This window comes from Sylvia atricapilla, chromosome 10, assembly GCF_009819655.1.
Source record: "Sylvia atricapilla isolate bSylAtr1 chromosome 10, bSylAtr1.pri, whole genome shotgun sequence".
In the NCBI taxonomy this organism is placed as follows: Eukaryota; Metazoa; Chordata; class Aves; order Passeriformes; family Sylviidae; genus Sylvia; species Sylvia atricapilla.
In genome coordinates, this window is record NC_089149.1 from 19,211,608 (window position 1) to 19,232,040 (window position 20,433).

Sequence of the window (20,433 nt, forward strand, 5' to 3'; positions counted from 1 at the left end):
TGAATAATCACAAAAATGGGCATTTCAGAGCAGAAGAAGGTACTGTATGGAAGATGAACAGAGAAACATAGAAGACTGAACTGTTCCTGGTCTGTTCCAGTGCAGCACTGTGACTTCAGGATCCTTTCATATGATGGATTAGAGCTGTTTTTCCCTTCATGGTTTTCCCTGATTCCCAACCTTCACACTTGGCACCAAGAAGCAGAAGAGTCTGCTCTCTGAGGACCCAGACACTATTTGCATTAATTGGTGTAAATGAAAAGTCATTCTGAATGTTCAGAGTCTTTGCTGCTCTAGCAGACCAGGATTTGGCCTACACTGGGTAAAATAATAAGAAGTTTTAACCAATGATTTGTTTCAACATCTCTGGCCTCACAAAAATATAATCCAGTGTTTGCCCAAGCATTGCCTTCCTGCTGAATATGACATTTCCAAGTGTATGAGAATAATAAATCTTGTTAAACACAGGAGAAGTTATGTGGAAGACAGAAAAGGAGGCTGTACAGGCAGAGCTCTAGAAACATACCCATGTTTGTTGTGAAATTGTGCCTTGCTGAGCCTTTAAAGACACGAAGGAGTAGCTAAAAATGAAAGATATTTTTAATGGCAGGCCTGAGGGCACCGATGACTTCAACTGCAGTTCACTGTTGAAAGGACTGTCCTAATTTCTGGCCTGAGATTTTATTATTTAGGAAAAGTTGAAAAGAAATTTTGTTGCTGCTAGGACTCACTGAAGTCACTTTCCTGTGTTCTGCTGTGGTTTTCGCTCACATCTTGCCTGTTTAATTTCTTGGATTTTCTACATTTGCCTTTCAAACAAAAAAAAATCACCGAGAATAAGAAACTGAGCAAAGATGAATGGCAAGTAAATAAGCTTGTTCAAATATGTATTGAAACTTTGTGTGTGTTACTTTTTATAGGCAATTATTGCAATCCCAAAGTAAATTTAAATACCCTGCCTGTTAGTCAGAGGCAGAATATCTGTGTAACAAGTTATGTCAAAATGGAGGCACAGCTTTAATTCCTTACTAATTAGCCATGTTTCCTATACAAAATCTAGTTTTATGCATGCAAAACAGTGCCAGTCAAGCCTGCCATTGGGTGATCAGGTCTTCCTTCAGATTGCCCAGTTGTGAATATTTCCCGGTGTTGTTCTTTTAAATTAAGAACAGCAGCCTTGTGGAGTTGGAAAACAACTGCTCTCCATCATTCTTCCCCCACTTCTTGATCTTTTATGGCAGGTATAGACAGGGCCTTCTTGAGTTGGCTTCTGTGGGAAAGCCTTTTGTCCAGAAGGAGCACACTGCCAGGAAGAGGCTGCCCCAAGGAGAGGGATCAGAGCTTTGGCTGTGCATTGCTGTAGCCTTGGGTTTGAATGGCACTTCAGCGCAGTTTGGGAGGTGATGCAGGGTCCTTTCCCTTGGTCAGAAGTTCTGTGCTGAGCCATGAGAGACCGTGTCTGTCTTTGGTTGAAGCAATGGGGCAGAGCTGCTGGGATAGCAACTCTTCCTGCTGGCAGAGTCACTGTGCCAATGTGTGGATATAATTACACTGAAGCTTTGGCTCTGAACACCTCCAAAAACCTTATCCCTGTGTCTGGCCTCTGTGGGTAACCATTTGCTGAGATTAGTGACCAGGGTGTGCTCAAGACAGGTTTGGTCACAGAATTCAGCTGGCACACACAGTGTCATGCCATGAGCATTTGCAGTCCTTGCCACTCTCTAAACTTCCATCCCAGCATTTCTGTGTGGGGCGGTACCTTGTTTCATTTGAACTCAGTTCTGAGCCTTTGAATCCTGGAAGGGATGCTAACGTCTGGATTTAGCCATGTTTACCTTGCAATTTCACAGAAAAATTCTTCCTGGATACCACAAAATATAACACAGTCATGGGGCTTTGTGCTCAGTAAAAGAGAGAATAGAAAAATTAATCTGGGAGAATTATTTGTTTTTAAAATCTTTCTTTGCTGTGAAGCCAACCACCCTGAACCCAGTGAGAGAGCTCTTCCATTTGGCTTCAGTAAGTCTTTGAGGTTGGCATCTGTGCTGACTCTGGCTGGAACATGTGAGCTTATTTGTTTCTGTTTGTTCTGCACAGAGCCTGTGGTCAGATGGGCAGCAAAAGCAGGGCAGGTTCTCTTCTGGGCAGCAGCCCTGGCTTTTTCCTCTCTCTATGACTGTTTTTCCTTCTGCAAGGGGCAATGTTTGTGTGGTAGGAAATCCCATGCCATAACTGCCTCTGTGTTTTGTTTCAGGCATCAGAGGGTGTCCCTGTAAAGTATTTTCAGAACCTGGAGGAACTGATAGAGTATTACAAGAAGGAGAACATGGGTCTGGTATGGCACCTCAAATATCCAGTGCCACGGGAAGAGGAGGAGGCTGCTGATGAACTGGAGGAGGACACTGGTAAGAAACTCAGGATGTGACTTAATGATGCAGACCCTTGACTCATACCTCTTGAATGGAGGTATCCAGTGCAGGCAAGAGATAAGAACATGTTGTGCCATATAATAGAGCAGAGCATAGGGAGGTCTGAGATGATAAGGCCTGTGGCAGTGAACCCTCATGTCTCCTGTGGTATGGCACCTGGGGCATCAGTTTAGCTCACTTGAAGGGAATACACTGAGACCCTCTGTGGATGTATACTGCATCTGGTGTGGAGTGGTTAATCTGGTGTCCTTATCTGGACTCCAACCCTTTATGTCCAGCCATCTCCCAAACCTCTGCATCCTCTCCTTGTCCTGCATCTGTAAGGCCTCTCTCAAAACAGAGATGCTCTCTTGGGGCTTGGAGCACATCTCTCTGCTGCGCCATGCACCTGCAGCTGCTGAGGGGCATCTGAAACCCCTCAGCTGCTCTGCTCTAAGGGACATTTTTGACAGTCCTAAGCAGAGGGAACAGCTCTGGCAGTGGCAGACAATCTAATTCCATGTACAGAGGCAGGTGTATGATGAAAAGGTGTGATTGGCATCATCCCAATTATTTTATATCAAATGTCACTGTGGGTTCCTGACACTCACCGGTCTCAGATCACTCCTCGGATTTTTCCTGGATCACCCCTCGGATCTGTCATAGTTCTCCCAGAGGAAGGTCATGTCCACAGAGCTATCCTTCCTGTCCTGTCTGATGTCTGTAGGGAAATGATGAGCACTGCAATCAAATTTGTCTGAAGGACACAGTCCCTAGGACAGATGGACAGGCCCTGTGAACTAGGGCAGATTGATGTGTCTGTGTAACCCTTTGATGGAACCCACTGTGTATCTACCAGGAGCTGGAAGATTTAAGTATGCAATTTTCTTTTCTGGAAGAAATAGAACAAAATTTTGCAAAGCTGCTCAGGAAAGATGTTCTTGGATTTTGGCCAGTAGTACTGAGTCTCCAGCTCCCAGGGCCAGGGAAGGAACTAAAGCAAAAATAGTACAGAGAGAGGCAAGCTGCAGGGAATAAAGTTCTAGCCAAGACTAAGAGCCTTCAGGATGAAGAGAGATTAGCACTGGGTCTGGTCTGCTCATGTTTAGAATTTAGTTTTCTTAAGGCAGTTTGTGCCACCACGGTGGAACCGTGTAGGACCTACAGATGTCAGGTCATCTTAGATGTGAAACTGCAGAGGTGGAAGATGAGCACCCTGCAGATTAACCACCCATGGCTCAGTGCTGTGATGGCTCTGAATCACAGCACTGGCCCAGAAGCAGTGTGTCAGTCCTGGGGGTCTTTTTGTAATGCAAATTCCACCATTAGGAAATAACCAAACAAAACCTCACAACTCAACCAGCTACAGTACAACATGTGTAACAAAGTGTTGGAGCAATTGGAATGAAAAGAAAGGTAACCACGGTTTGGATCAGTGGAGATGAACCCACTCTTCTCCAAGGAGAGGGAGATATGCTGAGCAGCAGGATGACACAGCAGGAAAATCCTTTTTCCTTCTAACTCAATGCCCACAAGACAAGGCAGGATATTCAGCCCCCATGCACTGGGTCATGGGATTTATTTTCTCTCTCTCTGTTTGCTTATTTTAGCTGTTCACTTCTTTCCGTTAGCATTTCTGGTGCTCCTTCCATCATGTTCCTCCATCCATTGTGCCTCAGTAGCAGATCTCCATGATAATGGGAATGACATGGGTGAGGTACAGCTACGTTCTCTAAGCATTGTATTCAACTTAACTAATTGACCTTCACAGCTGCTGAGCAGATGGGAGACTCAAAACTGGCTGGGTTGAAGTTCACTGCAGGCAGAAACAGAGGCAGGGGCATGTGCTGCCTGCACGTGAGGTCCAAGCCTGGCACTTCATCCAGCTGTTCTCACACCACTGCCATCCCTAGAAACACAGCTGGGCCAGTGCTGAGGCCTGAGCTTTCCAGTTCTGACATCCCTCCAGAGACCCACCAGAAGAGATGGCTTCTGCAAAGACTGCCCCTGCAGGGTGGGCTCTGCCCTGCCTGGAGTGAAGGACAAGAGGTCCAATTTTCGAGCTGGAATGATTGTGACTTTCCTTTGCTCCTTGCCAGACCTGGTACCCACACCTCCTGTCCTGCCCCCACGCAACATCCTCATGGCAGTGCCGAGCAGTGACACAAAGGAGGTCTCTTCTCTCCCTGAAAACTCGCGGGTGGCAGAGGTGAATAAACTGTCCCTTTCCGAGACACTGCTCCAGCGGCTGCAGTACCAGGACACAAGCAGGTAAGGAAGAGTAAGTAACAGGGCTGCTGAATCAGCCTTCAGCCCAGTTCTGTGCTCGCTGTGCCTCTGTGTTTGGGACAGCTGAGGACCTGTTTGATTCAACAAAATTACTCCTCATTTATACTGCCAAATAAAGAACAGAATCAGATCAACAGTGCATTGACTGCTCTTTACAGTCCAACTGTTGTCTAGAAAAAATACATTTCTGAATTAATAAAATCACCCATATACTTTCTCCACTGAGGTATAGTTTCCTAATATGAAGCATGAGTAATATCTGAGAGAACTTGGTTTTTTAGCCATGTGCCTAAATTGTGAGAATTTGAGAAAAGTAAGGAGGCTGTTTGATATTTGGGAGTAGAGAGAAGAGTTGGCTTTTGACCTGTCTGTTTCCTTCACAGTGTCTCTGACGAGCACCTTAAACTCATCCAGGATTACCTGCGGGTTCACATCATCAGTGACTTTGAGATTGTGCAGACTGGCTCAAGCAATCTTCCTCAACTGAAGAAATTACTAACAGCCCTTTGCAAAGGACTCTTCAGGTAACCAGAAGCTGGTTTTCAGAGTGTAATGCCGTAGCACTGTAGTCTAACAAAGGTCCCATGTGCATGCATTCAGAACCCTCATTTCTGGCGTAGGAAATTTGCTTTCCCTCAAAAGCAGTATATTTGGATCTTGTGACCTGTGATTCTGGTCCAAAGATCTGAAATCTGTGTAGAAGAGACAGCTCTGACAATCAAGTTTCCTTGTAGGTGGTTCAGACAGTGGAGTATCATATTTTGTGCTTTGTTTAGAAAGAAACAAAACAAAAAATGCACTAACCGATTAACTGCATAATTTGGTAATGCATAAATGACACCCACAGGATTGTCAAGCACAAGCCATTTATGGAAACAAGCACAAATTAGTGTATAACTAGATTTTAAACACTGTTTTTCCTTCCCACTAATGCATTGTGAACTTGGAGTGATTCCACTGATGTTGGTGAAGGCCAGCTCAAATGATAAAAGAAACAAGCCTACACTCTCGACTCTACAAATTTTACCTTTCCTGTTTGTAGACCTTCCATGTCACAAATAGAAAAATTCTGACAGGGTGCTAGAACTTTGCAGGGCTCCCTCCTTGTCTGGTGTAAGGATGTTATTTCCCCCTTGCTGATTTAAGCAAGGGGACCAGCCCACACCTGTGCAGAGCTCTTGGGGCACTCTGTTAGCAGAGGGCACATATTTCCACACTTCTCTCCATGGCTTGCCATACCCTTCTCTCTGGTGTAGGCAGAGGTGAGGCTGGTTGTGCTGCTGGCCTGATCCTGTCCTCCTAGAAGCCAGCTGCCCACAGACAAGCCCCTGTGAGGACTGACGACAGATTGTTCCAAGGGCTGCTCTTCTGCACCCTGCCTGAGTGTTTTGCTTCTCTACACACATGGGAGGGGTGACCCAGGTGGCCAGCTAAAAATAAACCTGAACAATGGAAACTCAAATCGCATGAAATCACAAGTGAGAGTCTTGTGTTACTAAAACACCTCCGGTGCTGCTGTTGTAATGATGCTTGGCTTCTCCTATTTCCAACTTCTTATTCTACTTCAGCTTATCTAGGTTTCACAACCCTATTCCTCATAAATGCATGTGGAGAGATGAAAGAAAGGAGATGCAACAAGGCTATAATTCCCTCAAATGCCAGGACATCTTTAACATTTTTAGATTTTCTGTAGGATTTCTGGTAACTGGACATTGCAAAGTGACTGGACATTGCAAAGTGACATTCTAGAGCAGAGCTAGGTGAGTTCTGCTCCTGGTAGAAGCTTGCTGTGTGTGGGGACACATCTTGGTTTGAAAGACAGGTGTCTGCCAATGAAGGCAGGAACCTCCCTTAGAATGGAAAATATGATCCCCTTCCCTCTAAATTATTTAACTTCGAAATTAAGGGGCTCTCAGGCAAAGATATGGGAAAAGGAATAACAGTTCTTTACTAGAATATATATATATGTATGCATGTATAAAACAAGGCAAACTAAGAACAGCAGCAGCACCAACAAACACACCAGAGGCCAGTCCCGGCCGTCTCCGGGCTGTGGGGCGCGTTCCCCGTCGGTGCAGTTCCGGGCACAGCCACCAGGGGCGCTGCTGGCCCCTGGCCGGGCAGGGCGCTGCCGTGACTCCTCCGCGCCGGCAGGGGGCGCTCTGCACGGGGGTGACGGCGGGAGAGAGAAAAGGGGCTTCCTTTGCAAAGGCCCAGGGGCGGCCGGTCAGTGAAATGGCCACAGCGGGAACCTTGGAGCGGCGGCTGGAGGGGCAGCAGGGAGCACACCTGGAGCCGCAAGCAAAGTGTTGCAAAAATTCTGTGGCTGTGCCAGAAGCCCTCTGGTATCCTGGTGCTGGGTTACAGTGTAGCAAAAGGCCCAGAAGGAGCTGCAGAGAGCAGCAAGGCAGGGCAGGGAATAGCTCCCGTGGATAGCTCCTCGGCAATGGCTGGTCCCAGAGCTGGGCCGTGCACAGAGAGTGGCCCTTTTGAGGGGGGGACGGCAAACTCCTGGCACAGCATGCACTGGCTTTGGGCTCCTGAGCAAGCAAAGTGGCAGAGAAGCAAGCCAGTAAACTCTAGTCACAGTGCCAAAGGAAAAGAAAATAAAAAGGTTAAAAACTACCAGGCAACAGTATTTCTAGTTGCTCCACCCGATGGAAGCAACCCCCCTGGCCCCAAGGGCATCCTTGGGCTGGCTGTCACCATCATGGTACTCCCAGTGTCAGAGGGCAGCGACCACCCTGGACAGTACAAAAAAACCCCAAACCAAAAAATGGATATGGGATAAAAAACATGACCAGGACACTGCACCACCACAAACCCAGCAAAGGACAAGGGCCTGCCCTCTGTCCTTCTGGTGACTGCACATAGCTATGGCAATGCATGTCCTCATGCAGTTCTTCCCCAGCACTTTCTCCTCATACCTGCATTATTTTGGTTTGTTGGAGCTGCCTTCTCAATTTTTTTGTGGCGGTCCAGAACTGCAGGCTGTGGCTGCTTTCAGTCCCTGTTAGGTCTCACTGAGGAACCTCTCCCTCTCTGTTCTCATTGTCTCATGGATCTCTACCATCCAGCCAGACTACTTGCTCACCTTCAGCTGGCTAATCATCAGATGCTTGGGTATCTTACTGTTTTACTCTTAATCTCTGAGGTTGTCTAGGGCTTAAGATTACTTCAGTAAGGAAAATTAATCCACAAACACCAGAGGTTTATGTCCAGAAAGGAGACAAAGGAGTCCTGTTACCTTATTCGAATAAAGGGAGAGGCCATGGGGCATTCCCCTAGGGTCTCTCAAATCGTTAAAGGACACAGCCTCATTTTTATCCTAATTTCCTGGCCACATTTCCCTCTCTCTTTCCCCTTTGCCTGAGGTACTTGAGAGGTACAGGCTTTCCAAATCCCTTAATACAGACCCGCTTTTAAAATATACCCTCCCCTTTTCTTTTTTCTTGTGTCAATCAGTGGAATTCCTATGGAATTTAGGATTCCTCCTATTGCTTCTTTATTGTTTCTTTCTCAGTATCTACCTTTATTTATCAGCAGACGCACAGTTTGTTTGTAAAGACAAATCCCTCTCATTCCTTTCATCAATCAGTGGAATTCTTCCCATTGTTTCTTTTATCTCTCAGTATCTAGTTTTATTTATTAGCAGACCCACAGTTTGTTTGTAAAGACAAATCCATCTCATTCCTTTCACTTCCCTTATGTGACATCTGAACTCAAATTTTGTTAATGGCATTCCCTAAATTTAGTTTTTATTTCCATGAGCTTCCTTCAGCTGTGCAGGGAATTCCAGATGAAAGTACAGGTTATTCCTAGGCTGCTTCTTGGTGTCTTTTTTTAATGTCCAATTCCTTTATTTTCACACTATTTGAGAACAGGTTAAAAAACCAAACAAAAACCCTAGAGTTGTTAATCAGCACAGCAGAGCTCTTGCAGTGGAGCAGAAGCTCTGAATTTCCTGGCAGCGCTGAAGGTTATGAGACTCGTTGTGGCCGGGTTGGCCCGGCTGCTGGGGAGCCACACAGACTGCTGTGAACGTGAGGGTTTTGTGATCTGTGTTCTGGCTTCTCCCCACCTCACAGAGCTCAGCTGTGCCATCCCTCGGGGTGATGCTGCACGCTGCAGTCACTGTGAGAAAGGAGCATCCAGTGCCCTTTGCTGCCTCCGGCCTGTGCTGTGACCCCGGGCTGTGGGTGGGTGGTGACTGCCGAGGCAGCGGGGACAGAAATGGAGCTGCTCACTGGTCAGGAGAAGGAAAGAGCTCGTAGTGAGCAGTGGGGCTGGGAGAGGAACTGGACCAAGTGTTTGTGAGCAGTCTGTGCCTTTGGCAGTTTAGGTATTGCCCATGGACAGAGGCAGGTGCACAACTGGCCAAGAAGCTCAAGCATAGCTGGGCCACAGCAGACCAGAGTGCAAAGTTTGTGAGCTCTTCCCTCAGCCTTTGTGTCTGATTAATTTAGCAAGGCCTGGACTCCAGTGTTCATCAGAGACTGGGAAAGCTGCTTTTAATTCTGCTGCTACTGCTGCTTCTACCTTCTAGGGCTAGCAGTGGCCAAGGGGCTCAGACAGCCATGGCACATCTCCTTATTAGGGTAGTCCTTGGGGTACCAGGAACAAGCACCCTGGGGAGAGGCTGCTCTCTCTGGCAGATCTTATACTGGAAATATACAAACAAAACCAAGACCTGTAAGGCTGATGGGTACTTTTGTGAGGCTTTCTGTGCTAAAGAAGTTGCCATACAAGGGTTTCCTTGGCCAGGGAATCCTTCAGCAGCTGGAAAGCTGACTCAGAGAGAGCAGGGACTACCCATGCAAGGGGATTTGTTCAGCTTCCGGTGAAAAACACCACTAATAGTCTATTCAATCTGCTACTGTCTGAAGCCATCATATGGTCGTAATTGCTGTTCTGCATATTCTTGTTTACGCTCCTTCAATAGATAATTTGCAAATAGAGTTTTTAAGGCAGTTTTACAAGCACTCGTGATACCAGACCTTCTGCAACTGCATGTGGACACACAGGCTTCTGACACTTCAATGAAGATCACTAAAGGTTTTTATACTGTCAAGAGAAGAAAACAAAACAATTACAAATGTAATTAAAACCACCCTGTGGTTTTAGTGGGCTTGAATGCCCACAGGAGCTCTTCTTCCTCCTCACACACAGCCCACATGTTGCACTGTGAACAGAGGGCAGTTTTCCCACGGGAAAACACTCCTGAGTTGCTTCAAACAGCTGCTGCTGTGTTTTCAAGAGATAGCCTGCACATCACAGTAAATATTCTTTCACTCTTCTCAAACTAAACTTCAACCAATGTTCCTACAACTGTTTGCAGCCTCCTGGGGTCTGACTCCATGGCTGCAGTGGGACTCTTGGGTTTGGGGCCAGAACTGTCTGCAGTGACACTGGCCCTAAGTGATCCAGAGGTGAATATTGGCACTGGAGGAATAAAATTAGCAGAACCAGATTCCTACATGTGCCTTGTACTCCTGTGTGTCCCACGGCAAGTCTTTCAGATTGAAATGTCAAACATGAATGTTTAATTTAGGCAATTAGTCATCCTTGGTTCAGCACCTAGACAAGTATCTTCAGGCAGGCATGCTTTTGCTGTGGAGCACTTTCCCTAACAAAGATGGAATAAAATTCAGTCCATTCAGACTTAGGAAAGTGAGGGAAATCATTAATATCCACTGTTGACCAGACACACTGCAAACATCCTAGTGCTGCTCACCACCATCACCTTCCTTTTGACCTGTGCTCTCTGGCTGCTCTTTCTGGGATAAGTCTTGTCATTATCAGCATGCAGGCATGCAGCTTCTGTGCCAAATTCACACAGCAGTGTTTCAACAAATGAGCATCCTATGGAATTTCATTGGGAAGCACTGGAGGAAGGTCATTGTAACCTGTAAATGGTTCTGCTCAGGAGATCAAGGGCTGCCTCTTCCACTCCCTTGCTGCACCCGGCCCCTCTGTCATGTGAGATGAAATATCTGCAAATTAGTTTCCTCTTTCCAGCATTGTCCCCAGCACTGTCCTCAGCAACCCCAACAGCTGCACAGGCCCTGTACAGATCCGAGCTGCTCCCATGGCTGCAGTGTTCAGAGGCACCAGACTCTGCTGGGCTCTGAGACATTTCAGTGCACTTGGGTCTCTGAGTTGGCATAATTGGGTTGATGCTGCTTGTACACCGTATCTTTAGGTTTTGCCCAGACTGGGATAGCTTTCTGGGGAGATTTAGGAAGCTAGAACCTCCAAAGCAAAGCCCAAGGAGCAGCCAGTTATGGCTATGTTCCAGCTTTGCAAGGCAAAGTTACCTGCCTGACTCACACTGCACCAAGCAGCTGGGATTTGTTCCCATCATGATCCCACAGCTCAGGAGGCACATGGTGAGGGCAGGCCCAGTGTGCACGTGTGCCCAGTGTGAAGGTGTGCCTGTCATCTCATCTGTGTGGCTTTGCCCGAGTGTGAACAGAGCCGGGACCCGGCCACAGCCTTAGCCTTGTGCCATGTCTGTGTTCCCAGTGAGGCCTCGAGGACTCTCCCATCTCTGGAGTCCATCCAGAAGGTGTTTGAGCAGCAGTTGCATCCCGGTACCCACCAGCGCTCCCAGGTAAGGGGGGGAGGTGGGAAGAGCAGAACAGGTGTGTGGGTGGCTGTCAATGGGGGCAGGGATGGCTCTGGTGTGCAGCCATGGCCAGTGGGGTACAGGTGGGCACACACCACTTCTGTTCTCTTTAGCCTCTTTCTGCTGTGGTGCAGAGGGCACACAGTGAGTTCTATCCCTCAGTTTCCCTTATCCCATAGCCCTCTCCACCTGCTCCCCCTTCCTGTCCTAGAGGAAAGTGCCACCAACTGCCTGAGGACTCCTACCTCCCCATCCTCCCTCAGCATGTGGGCTGGAGTTGCACACCTCTTTTTCCATAAACCTCACTCCAGAGTGTTTCACTGCTACATCCTTCCTTTTTCCAAGCCCACTTGAATCCCCATGACTTCCCTCACCCTGCCAGAAAACCAAAAGTCCAGGATTTCTATATGCTGAGCCCCAGGTGTGGTCATGCAAACTTGCCCCCAGCAGCAAGCTGACTCCCGTGTGTGGCCAGCTGCCTCAACCCTATGGAACAGGTTTGCAGATTGGTCCTTCCAGATTCCCACAGTTGTGCATGTTCTGTGCTCTTGTGCTGCCCATTACAGGTCAGAGTGGCAAAGGTAAAAGTGCTGCTCCTTGGTCTGTGTGAGGTGTTCCTGGGACTGCACTACAGGCTGTGCTCTGTGGGCTTTGTAATCACCCATCTCCCTCTCACTTTTTTTTCCTGTACTGTGGTTTCAGATGCTTGGTGAAGCAAGTCCAGTGAATATTGTGTTGAAACTCAACCAGCTGATTTCTTTGCTATCTTCTATTGAAGAAAAGGTAGAGTTTTCAAGCTATTTCATATCATCTTCTTGTCCTCCTTTGCCTCTAGTTTGTTTCTTGTTTATCAACAGTGCAGTGCTCTGTTGCAGTAAGATTGCTTTGTTCTGATTTCATTACTCTCAGCATAGTGCAGAATCACCAAATGCAATAAATTACACATAATTATTTTACAGGTGAAAACGCTGTTGATTGAAGGTCCTGATTCAACACACCGGCGCTCCCTTATCCCGCCTGTTACTTTTGAGGTAAATTTACTCCTTTAATGATGCTGATCATAATGGGGAAGGACAGTAATGCAGATTTATGTCAGTATCTCAGCTCCTGGGAAGTTTGCTGTGCTGCCACAGAGATAACAGCTATTCCTGGATGCAGCTTGGCACCATGCAACTGCCTAAGAGATGTCTGGTGAGACTGGCATAATGATATGTGTCAAAGAATTGAGCGAAGTGCTGCATTTCTAATACATGTGACTGAAGTGTAGAAGGTCCCTCATGGAAAACTGCTCTGTATTCTTCTAGGTCAAAACTGACTCCCTAGGAATTTTCTCAAAAATGCAACTCAAAGTGGATGTGGAAATGGGAAAACTGATTATCAAGAGATCCAAGGATGGTCCAGAAGATAAGTTTTATACCCACAAGAAAAGTAAGATGTCAGCTTAATGTCACAAATGCTGAACTAGGCTCTGGGTCTCTGGATGATGGGGAGGGGTTCCCTTCAGCCACACTTGGGGCAAGGTTTGGCCCAGAGGGCAGGGAATTCTGCTAGGTCCTGGGTGCTGCATGAGCATCAGTCGGCAAGACACAGATATCTCAGTACTGGGATAACCAGCTTTCACAGATTGTTTAAGACCCAGTCTCTGGGTCTAAATGAAGACACTGGAATCAGCACTGCAAGGGAGCAGGTTTTGGTAGAAGATTCCTTCCCTGTAGACCTGGTTTCAATAGAATTATTTTTCTTCTGAAAAGCAATGTCACTGAAAAAAAACCCCAGCATTCTGCTGACTTCTGTGATGATTTTTGATGGTAAAAAATCCAGACACTCAGTTTCTGTTACATTTTTCAGTGAATTTACCTGGATTTTTTTTGTATGTAGATCGGTATCTCTCATCACAAGCAATGCCAGTTTGGTCTGTGATTGCCTGATTAAAACACTTCCCTTTTTTCTGTTGTCTTTCTGAACAGGCAGCTCACTGAAGTTGAGGCAAAGAGGTTTGTGAGAGAGTAGATGATACCCTTGGGCTCTCCCCTGCTAGAAAATCAACCTGTTGCTGGCAGTAATTGAAAAGATGAGCTTTCATGCATGGCTTTCTCCACCTGATGTTTAAAATAATTAGCTGCTATTTTAGATGGGAGGAATCACCTTTACCAGCAAATGAGGTCTAACATCCTCTTTCACAGATGGGGAAGGAACACATGTAGGCTGGCTCAGGATACAGGGGGATTGCCTGCTCAAAGTTAAGGTTTCATTTCACACTGCAAGGGATGGAAAAGAGCTCCAAGCAGAAGACTTTGGGGGTCCTCTTCACTTGGAGTCTAAATGTGTTCCTACTGGGAACAGGATTAAGCAACTTTAAAATGCAGGTCTTCTAGACAAACTGCACAGACAGAAAAGACCATGTAAATCCCAAGCCTTTGAGCAGGGTTCTGTTCATTTTGGTGAGACCCTTATTTCAGTGACTGCAGCTCATTATACCCAACCTTCTGTTCAGTCCTGCAGCTCATCAAGTCCCAGAAACTTCCAAACAAGCTGGTGATTGTTCTGGAAACAGAAAAAGAAAAAACACAGCGGAAGGAATATGTTTTTTCTGATTCCAAGGTATGTAGATGGTGTTTCTTTCCTGCCAGCCTGGAGCAGGTACCCAGGTGGGAGTAGAACATGGGGCATTCCTGGGTAGAAAGCGGAGCTGTTGAAGGACAGTAGCTGCCTTTGTAAATATAAATTTCTACTTCATTCTGGAAATATCCAGAAGATGAGCAAGTAAACTGTCTAAAGGGAGATACTGGGCACCTAAGTGCTGTCACCGAGGGAGGAGGACAGAGGAAGCACTGAGGAGAAGCAAGGAGTGAAATGGTTCATATAGACAAAGACAGAAGAAAAGATATTTTTTTCTGACCAGCTCAGCATTTGTTAAAGCAATGCACAAACTAAATGCCTTAAAAAGCACCACAGGAAAGGCAGCCTCTTGGAAGGTTTCAGGACAGTACAGAGCTGATCTGCCCTTCAATTATTCTGGGAATTGCCTAGTTCAGCCAGTTTTTCAAGAGGTCATGTCTGAGGAGTTAAGTATCTCATTAATTTTCTCTGCTCCTCCCTGTCTAGAAAAGAGAAGGGTTCTGTCAGCTTCTGCAGCAGATGAAGAATAAACATTCGGAGCAACCAGAGCCTGATATGATCACCATCTTCATTGGCACCTGGAATATGGGTATGGGCTCCCCTTTGCCATGGGCACTCCTTCAGACACTGCCTAAAGGTGTGCTCAGCTGGCACAACAAGCTCCAGACTCTCTGTGTTCCATGGTAGGTCTGTACACCAGGGCTGTCCTCTCCCTGGGACAGGGGAAGAGCTGATATCTAGACTTAGTCTTGCATGTGGTTTGACACTTCTCATGGTTCCACTCAAAGGACCATGAAGTTGTCCCTGTTGGGTACTGAAGGATTGCTCCCCTGACAGGGAATTGTGGCTGGCACAAAGCTGGTGCAGCAGTGCATATCATCTTTCACCTTGCAGAAAGGACAGGAGCAATTCCACAAACTGCACGTCAGCTGCTCTCATTTTACTAGGGACAGTACATGTCCAGCCTGGGAAGACAGCTGAGTGTCTGTGGTCCTTAGAGAAGGGGACAAGGTGTGGTTGAGGACAGTGGAGTACAGGGTTTTTTTCTTACTTTTGGGACAGAAGCCTGGTTCAGCTGCTGTGAGCTGAGCTGTATGTGCTTGGCCATCATTAAGGAATAAGGTCAAGGCAGTGGCAGGCCAGGAGGAGGACAGCTCCCTGCCTTTTATCCTGGCTAGCCTTGGCCTTGGACAGCAGATCAACAAGAGGAGTGTTGTCAAAGCAGAATCACTCCTTTCTCAGTGACTCAGGTGAGGGTAACATCATCATCTTAGAATAGTGTGCCCTGGCTGATAAGAAAGCAAAACAAGATGTGAAGCCCATAATTTCTGTCCCCATGTGTTATCTTCATCGTGGTTTTGACAGGACATTCTCTGACTTCCTTTGGTGCTTGATGTGTTAATAAAAGGTGCAGCCCCACCCCCGAAGAAGATCACCTCCTGGTTCCTCTCCAAGGGGCAGGGGAGGACCCGTGATGACACTGCTGACTACATACCTCATGACATCTATGTGATTGGCACCCAGGAGGATCCCCAGGGGGAGAAGGAATGGCTGGAGATCCTAAGGCAATCTCTGCAGGAAATCACCAGTATCAGCTTCAAAGTGGTGAGGGGTTTTTCCAGCTATTGCATGGAACTCAGAAGATGAGCATGTACATGTTGTACAAATAAAAGAGATGGGAATAAGTAGGATTTTGCCTGTACCTCCTCCCTTTCCCTCCCTTTATCGTCACTGCATTTGGGTGAGGGAGAGTGAACTGAATATGTCTGTGGGCTCCACAGGATGCCCCCGCTGAAGCTGGCTAGATGGACCTGTCGTTATGGACAGTGACCCTCCACTGCCAAAGGAGGGACCCTGCTAGCCTAGGAGCAAGGGGAGATGTTGAGCACTCAAGTCAAGTGCTGGTGTTATTTTGACTTTCAAAAAGGAGGAGACTGTTAAACTTCCTGAGTCAGTTGTAGCCTAGATCTCGCCCTAGGCTATTGCACTTTCAAAGTAGGATGTAACAGTACACAGGCAGAGTCAGAAGAGAAACTGAACCTTATTAAGACCAGCTTTGGACATTCCTGGGTTTCAGTGATGTCAGGAAGCAGATCTAAGCATATCTGGAAAGCTAACTCTCATGGTGATTGGGAAACTATTTTGTGCAAGGTAATCCAAAGATTAACTGGAAAAAAAAGGACTAGAAAATAGCAAGGTCCTTCCTTCCAGCATTGATTAAAATGACTGAAAAGATATACTGAACACAGGGAGAAAATTTCTGTAGCAGTGCTGTCAAAGGAGTCAGGAAGGCTGCAGCCACAGAGCAGCTTGGCAGGTATTTAGAGAAATATAACCTCTACCCTTCCCATTCCTGCAGATAGCCATCCATACCCTCTGGAACATCAGGATCGTTGTCCTGGCCAAGCCAGAACATGAGAACCGCATCAGCCACATCTGCACAGCCAATGTGAAGACAGGCATTGCTAACACGCTGGGTGAGGCACGGGCACGTCCTGCCCAGACAGCTGCTCAGCCCACATGGAACAGCTCTTCTTCTACAACACCCCCTGGGCAACATTTATGTGACACTCCTAAAGTTATGTCCCGCTAGCACTGATTGTACTTTACCCTGTAAGAGAGGAAATCTATTTGTGCGTATACTTAGCGCACACATATACATATATATACATATATATACATATATATACATATATATTTATATACCCAGCAAACACTTTTGACTGGCTATTGGATTGCTCTTTCTTGGATTTCACAAGGAAGATGCACTTCTCTCCCTTCAACTAATTTTTTAACACCCTTAAAATTTTGTTCCTACGATCTGTGCTGCATGCACTAATTTTTTCTGTGCTGATTAAGTCAATTTCTCTTCTACATCCTCCACTTCAGTTCACATGTGCTAGGTACTCTCTTATCTTAGCTAGACTCAGCCTGAAGTTGGATTAATTTTTTGTCATTTTTTGCTTCCCTTTTGCCAGGTAATAAAGGAGCAGTGGGGGTGTCATTCATGTTTAATGGAACCTCCTTTGGGTTTGTTAACAGCCATTTGACTTCAGGAAGTGAAAAGAAACACAGGTAAGATACATTCTCCCCTCTCAAAAATGGCTATTGAGCCAGGGTGTAATTCTCTGGGCCATGTTTGGAAGGAGGGCCCACCAGACAGGCACAAACAACTTTTCCTGATGATAAAAAAAAATTATGTCTCCTGGGAGGGCATTTAAACAAGGGACTTCTGCTATGTGGCCATACCACATGGGTGCAGGGGAAATGGGTGGCAAAATTATTTCAGAGCAAAGTGTAAAAATCTCATGTAACACTTGCATGACCTGTCGTGAAAACCCACTGCATGAGGAAAACAGTTCCATGATCTACAGTGCTTTGGGGAAATGTGGGAAGGCTTTTCCCATCCGGGAATAATGTGCTGAAGAGGACTGTCTTCCTCCTGACTGTAGGCAGTGCTTTGAGCCCTAGGACAGAGAAAGATCCTTCAGGAATACCAGGAGAGAGGCATAGAGCAGGAATATCCCCACAGTGACTAATTCTCTATGCCCAGCTGTGAAATAAGTGTTCATGGATTAGGCAGGTTCTGGTCAGCACAAGACTGGAAGGCAAAGATCCTGACACCACTGGGAGATCAGTGCCCCCACTGGGAGGAGCGGGAGCAGTTGGAAGGAGTGGTTTTGAAAGTGAAGAGAACTTGAAATTAAGAGTTTGGCCTTGTCATCTTTCCTAGTCCAGGAAACAGATGGTGTGGGATTTCTGCACAGGGTCTTTGTTACTGATGAAGTTAACTTCTATGGAAGGGGTCCTCAGGGCCTGGAAGAGCTGCCAAAATCTACTTATGTGTTTGCTGCTGAAATCTGAAGGAAACAATCTAATGCTGGGTTTCTAGGACATGTAGCTCAGAAAAGCACAGACCCAGAAGGCAGCAGAAGTGGCCTCAGGAGCACATTCTCTGGGCCTGTCTGCTGGAGTGGCAAGCTCTCAATTTCTGATTTGCTCCACTGTAGCTGCTGAGTCTGTGGGACCAGCTCCTGCCTGATAAAGCTGCAGCCTCTGCCATCTCAGACATTTGGAAATTACATGGCAATTTAGGATGACAGGCAGATGTTTCTTGTCTTGACAGACGCAACCAGAACTACATGAACATCCTGCGCTTCCTGACACTGGGAGATAAGAAACTGAGTCCATTTAACATCACTCATCGCTTTACTCATCTTTTCTGGCTGGGAGACTTGAACTACCGTGTGGAACAGCCCCCAATGGTGCGGGACACTGGGAAGCCCTGCAGGGACAGGACACTCTATTGCTATAGCAGTGCTCTTTTCTTCCAAGCTAGGGCGACATGGCAAAAAGAGGGGAGGCAGAAGGGATCCCCAGGGTGTGAGTGTGGGCGCAGTTGAGGGAGAGTAAGGAAATCCCCTTTTTTCTCTCCAAGGATTAATGGACCCAGGAATGCCATCTGACACACTTTGCTGCTTCAGGCAGCTTCAGTTCCCCAAACCTCCCAACCTTCCTTCCCACTGTGAACAAGCATCTGTCCCTGAATGGCTCAGTCCAGAGATTGCCCTTCTGCTCTGGCTGTTGAGCTTGGAATGGCTCAAACAGGCCTTCAGGAACAGGCAAGCCATCATAAATACTGGATAGGTTTCAGTATGTGGGAGAAAACACCAAGCTCAGTATTGATGTGCATGTGGTTGTCAGTGTGTGTGTTTTTGTGTAGGGGATGTGTGGGCATTTCAATACCTGTTTTGATAGACAAATGTTCTGCCACAAAGGTTGGGGCTTTTCAGTGAAGGGAGGGGTGGGGAAGTGGCAGGGGCTACAGCGCGGTCAAACAGTTCAGGAGCACGCACCATTTACCCGTGAAGGGAGTATTTATAAGAAGGTTTTGCATCATCTGCAGCTCTGCTGTTTTCCTGTTGGCAGGAAGCAGAGAATATTATCCAGAAGATCAGGCAGCAGCAGTATCCAGAGCTGCTGGCTTTCGACCAGCTTCTCCTCGAGAGAAGAGACCAAAAGGTGTTCCTGCAGTTCGGTGAGATCCTGCACTGGCTGGCAGATTCCTCTGCTACATCCACCAGCTTTCTCTGCCAGCCCCAGCATGGGGCAGGGTGTACAGGGCAGTGGCTCTCTTGCCCAGGTGAGGGTTCCTAATTGCCAAGCTGTAACAGAGCTCTTTTCCTGTTTTAGAGGAAGAGGAGATTACTTTTGCTCCAACCTACCGCTTTGAGAGAGGCACCCGGGAGAAGTATGCCTATACCAAGCAAAAAGCTACAGGGGTAGGTGAAAACTGATTTCCCTTCAGGAGTATATGGCAGAGCTGTGACAGCAACTCCTGCAGAAGAAAGTGACCTAAACCAATCTCTGTGTTTTCTGTCCTTGTAGCATTTTGAAAGTAGTCAATATAAACAAAAAGACTTGACACAAATATTTGGTGCTTTGGTGAATTAATTTTCTGTTCTTTTGTGAACTGGCCATTTCCATTCTTCTTACCATTACTTCTCCTTTGGTTTGCAGATGAAGTACAATTTGCCATCCTGGTGTGATCGAGTGCTCTGGAAATCCTACCCCATGGTGCATGTTGTGTGTCAGTCTTATGGTGGGTGGAGAACAGATTGTCGATAACAAGGCAACCAGGCTGAAACGGAAATGACTCAGAACAGAGTCTGTAGGATCTCCCTGCACTGCCAGGCACTCAGCATAGAGGGACCCAATGTTAAACCAGGCAGAGGGGAGCCAAAATCTCTCTGCCTGTAACCTTACAGGGTTGGGAATTCATTCTGTTATTCTTTTATATGCAGAACACCACCTGGACAGTTGCAGCTGTCCAACTTTAGGCCATGCTGTAGGGAACACTTTACACCAGTTATTTCTTGGCAGCAATTACCACTTTTCCTGTGCAGTCACTACCAGGAACTCCTGACAATGAGTGCCAGCAGGATAGACCCTGTGTGCACAGTCCAGTCTGCAGAGACTGGAGTTACAAACACATCTCATATCAAATCATATTCCAGAACTCTGTGGTACCAAGAGCCTGTTCCCTTTCCTGCTGGGAAGCATCACCAAAGTGCAGTGCAGGGAAGAGAAAAAGCCCACAAAACCTGTTTAAAAAAAGACTCAAATACCAGTTCCTGAAATGTCATTGACTATATGTAGGACTGAGCATCTGAGTATGCTGTTCATGGTTTCCTATGCATGGATTGGGAGCAGGGCTGTGAAAGTCTCTCAGGAATAAGAACGGCTGATCCAATTACAGAGCTGATGATGCTGAGGTGTGGGGTTGAATAGGCACCTCTGGAATGACTGGGTTTGCTGGAACTCAGTGTGTGCTTAGATCCAATCAGGCCTTGCTCACTCACTGTTAACCTTGGGCCAGGAGTAGCTTTGTAGCACTGAAGTAGCACCAGTGTATTCTCGTGTGATTTTCCTGCCATAGTAGAGCTATAATTAGCTGTGCCTGTTGCAGAGGTAACCAGAAAGCCTGTA

General features: G+C 46.7%; 1 protein-coding gene across 2 annotated transcripts in view; it reads left to right on the forward strand.

The window, feature by feature from the left end:
• Positions 1–20,433, forward strand: part of INPP5D (inositol polyphosphate-5-phosphatase D) — a 53,079-nt gene that overhangs the window by 23,459 nt on the left and 9,187 nt on the right. For both annotated transcript variants that reach the window (XM_066326219.1, XM_066326220.1), the window contains exons 3-18: positions 2,255–2,405; positions 4,508–4,679; positions 5,081–5,221; positions 11,223–11,310; positions 12,028–12,108; positions 12,285–12,356; positions 12,630–12,753; positions 13,820–13,926; positions 14,431–14,533; positions 15,353–15,549; positions 16,304–16,421; positions 16,923–17,019; positions 18,071–18,209; positions 18,874–18,982; positions 19,138–19,226; positions 19,465–19,546. In XM_066326219.1, coding sequence (XP_066182316.1) covers positions 2,255–2,405; positions 4,508–4,679; positions 5,081–5,221; positions 11,223–11,310; positions 12,028–12,108; positions 12,285–12,356; positions 12,630–12,753; positions 13,820–13,926; positions 14,431–14,533; positions 15,353–15,549; positions 16,304–16,421; positions 16,923–17,019; positions 18,071–18,209; positions 18,874–18,982; positions 19,138–19,226; positions 19,465–19,546 — 1,870 coding nt within the window. The remainder of the gene's footprint in view (positions 1–2,254; positions 2,406–4,507; positions 4,680–5,080; positions 5,222–11,222; positions 11,311–12,027; positions 12,109–12,284; positions 12,357–12,629; positions 12,754–13,819; positions 13,927–14,430; positions 14,534–15,352; positions 15,550–16,303; positions 16,422–16,922; positions 17,020–18,070; positions 18,210–18,873; positions 18,983–19,137; positions 19,227–19,464; positions 19,547–20,433) is intronic.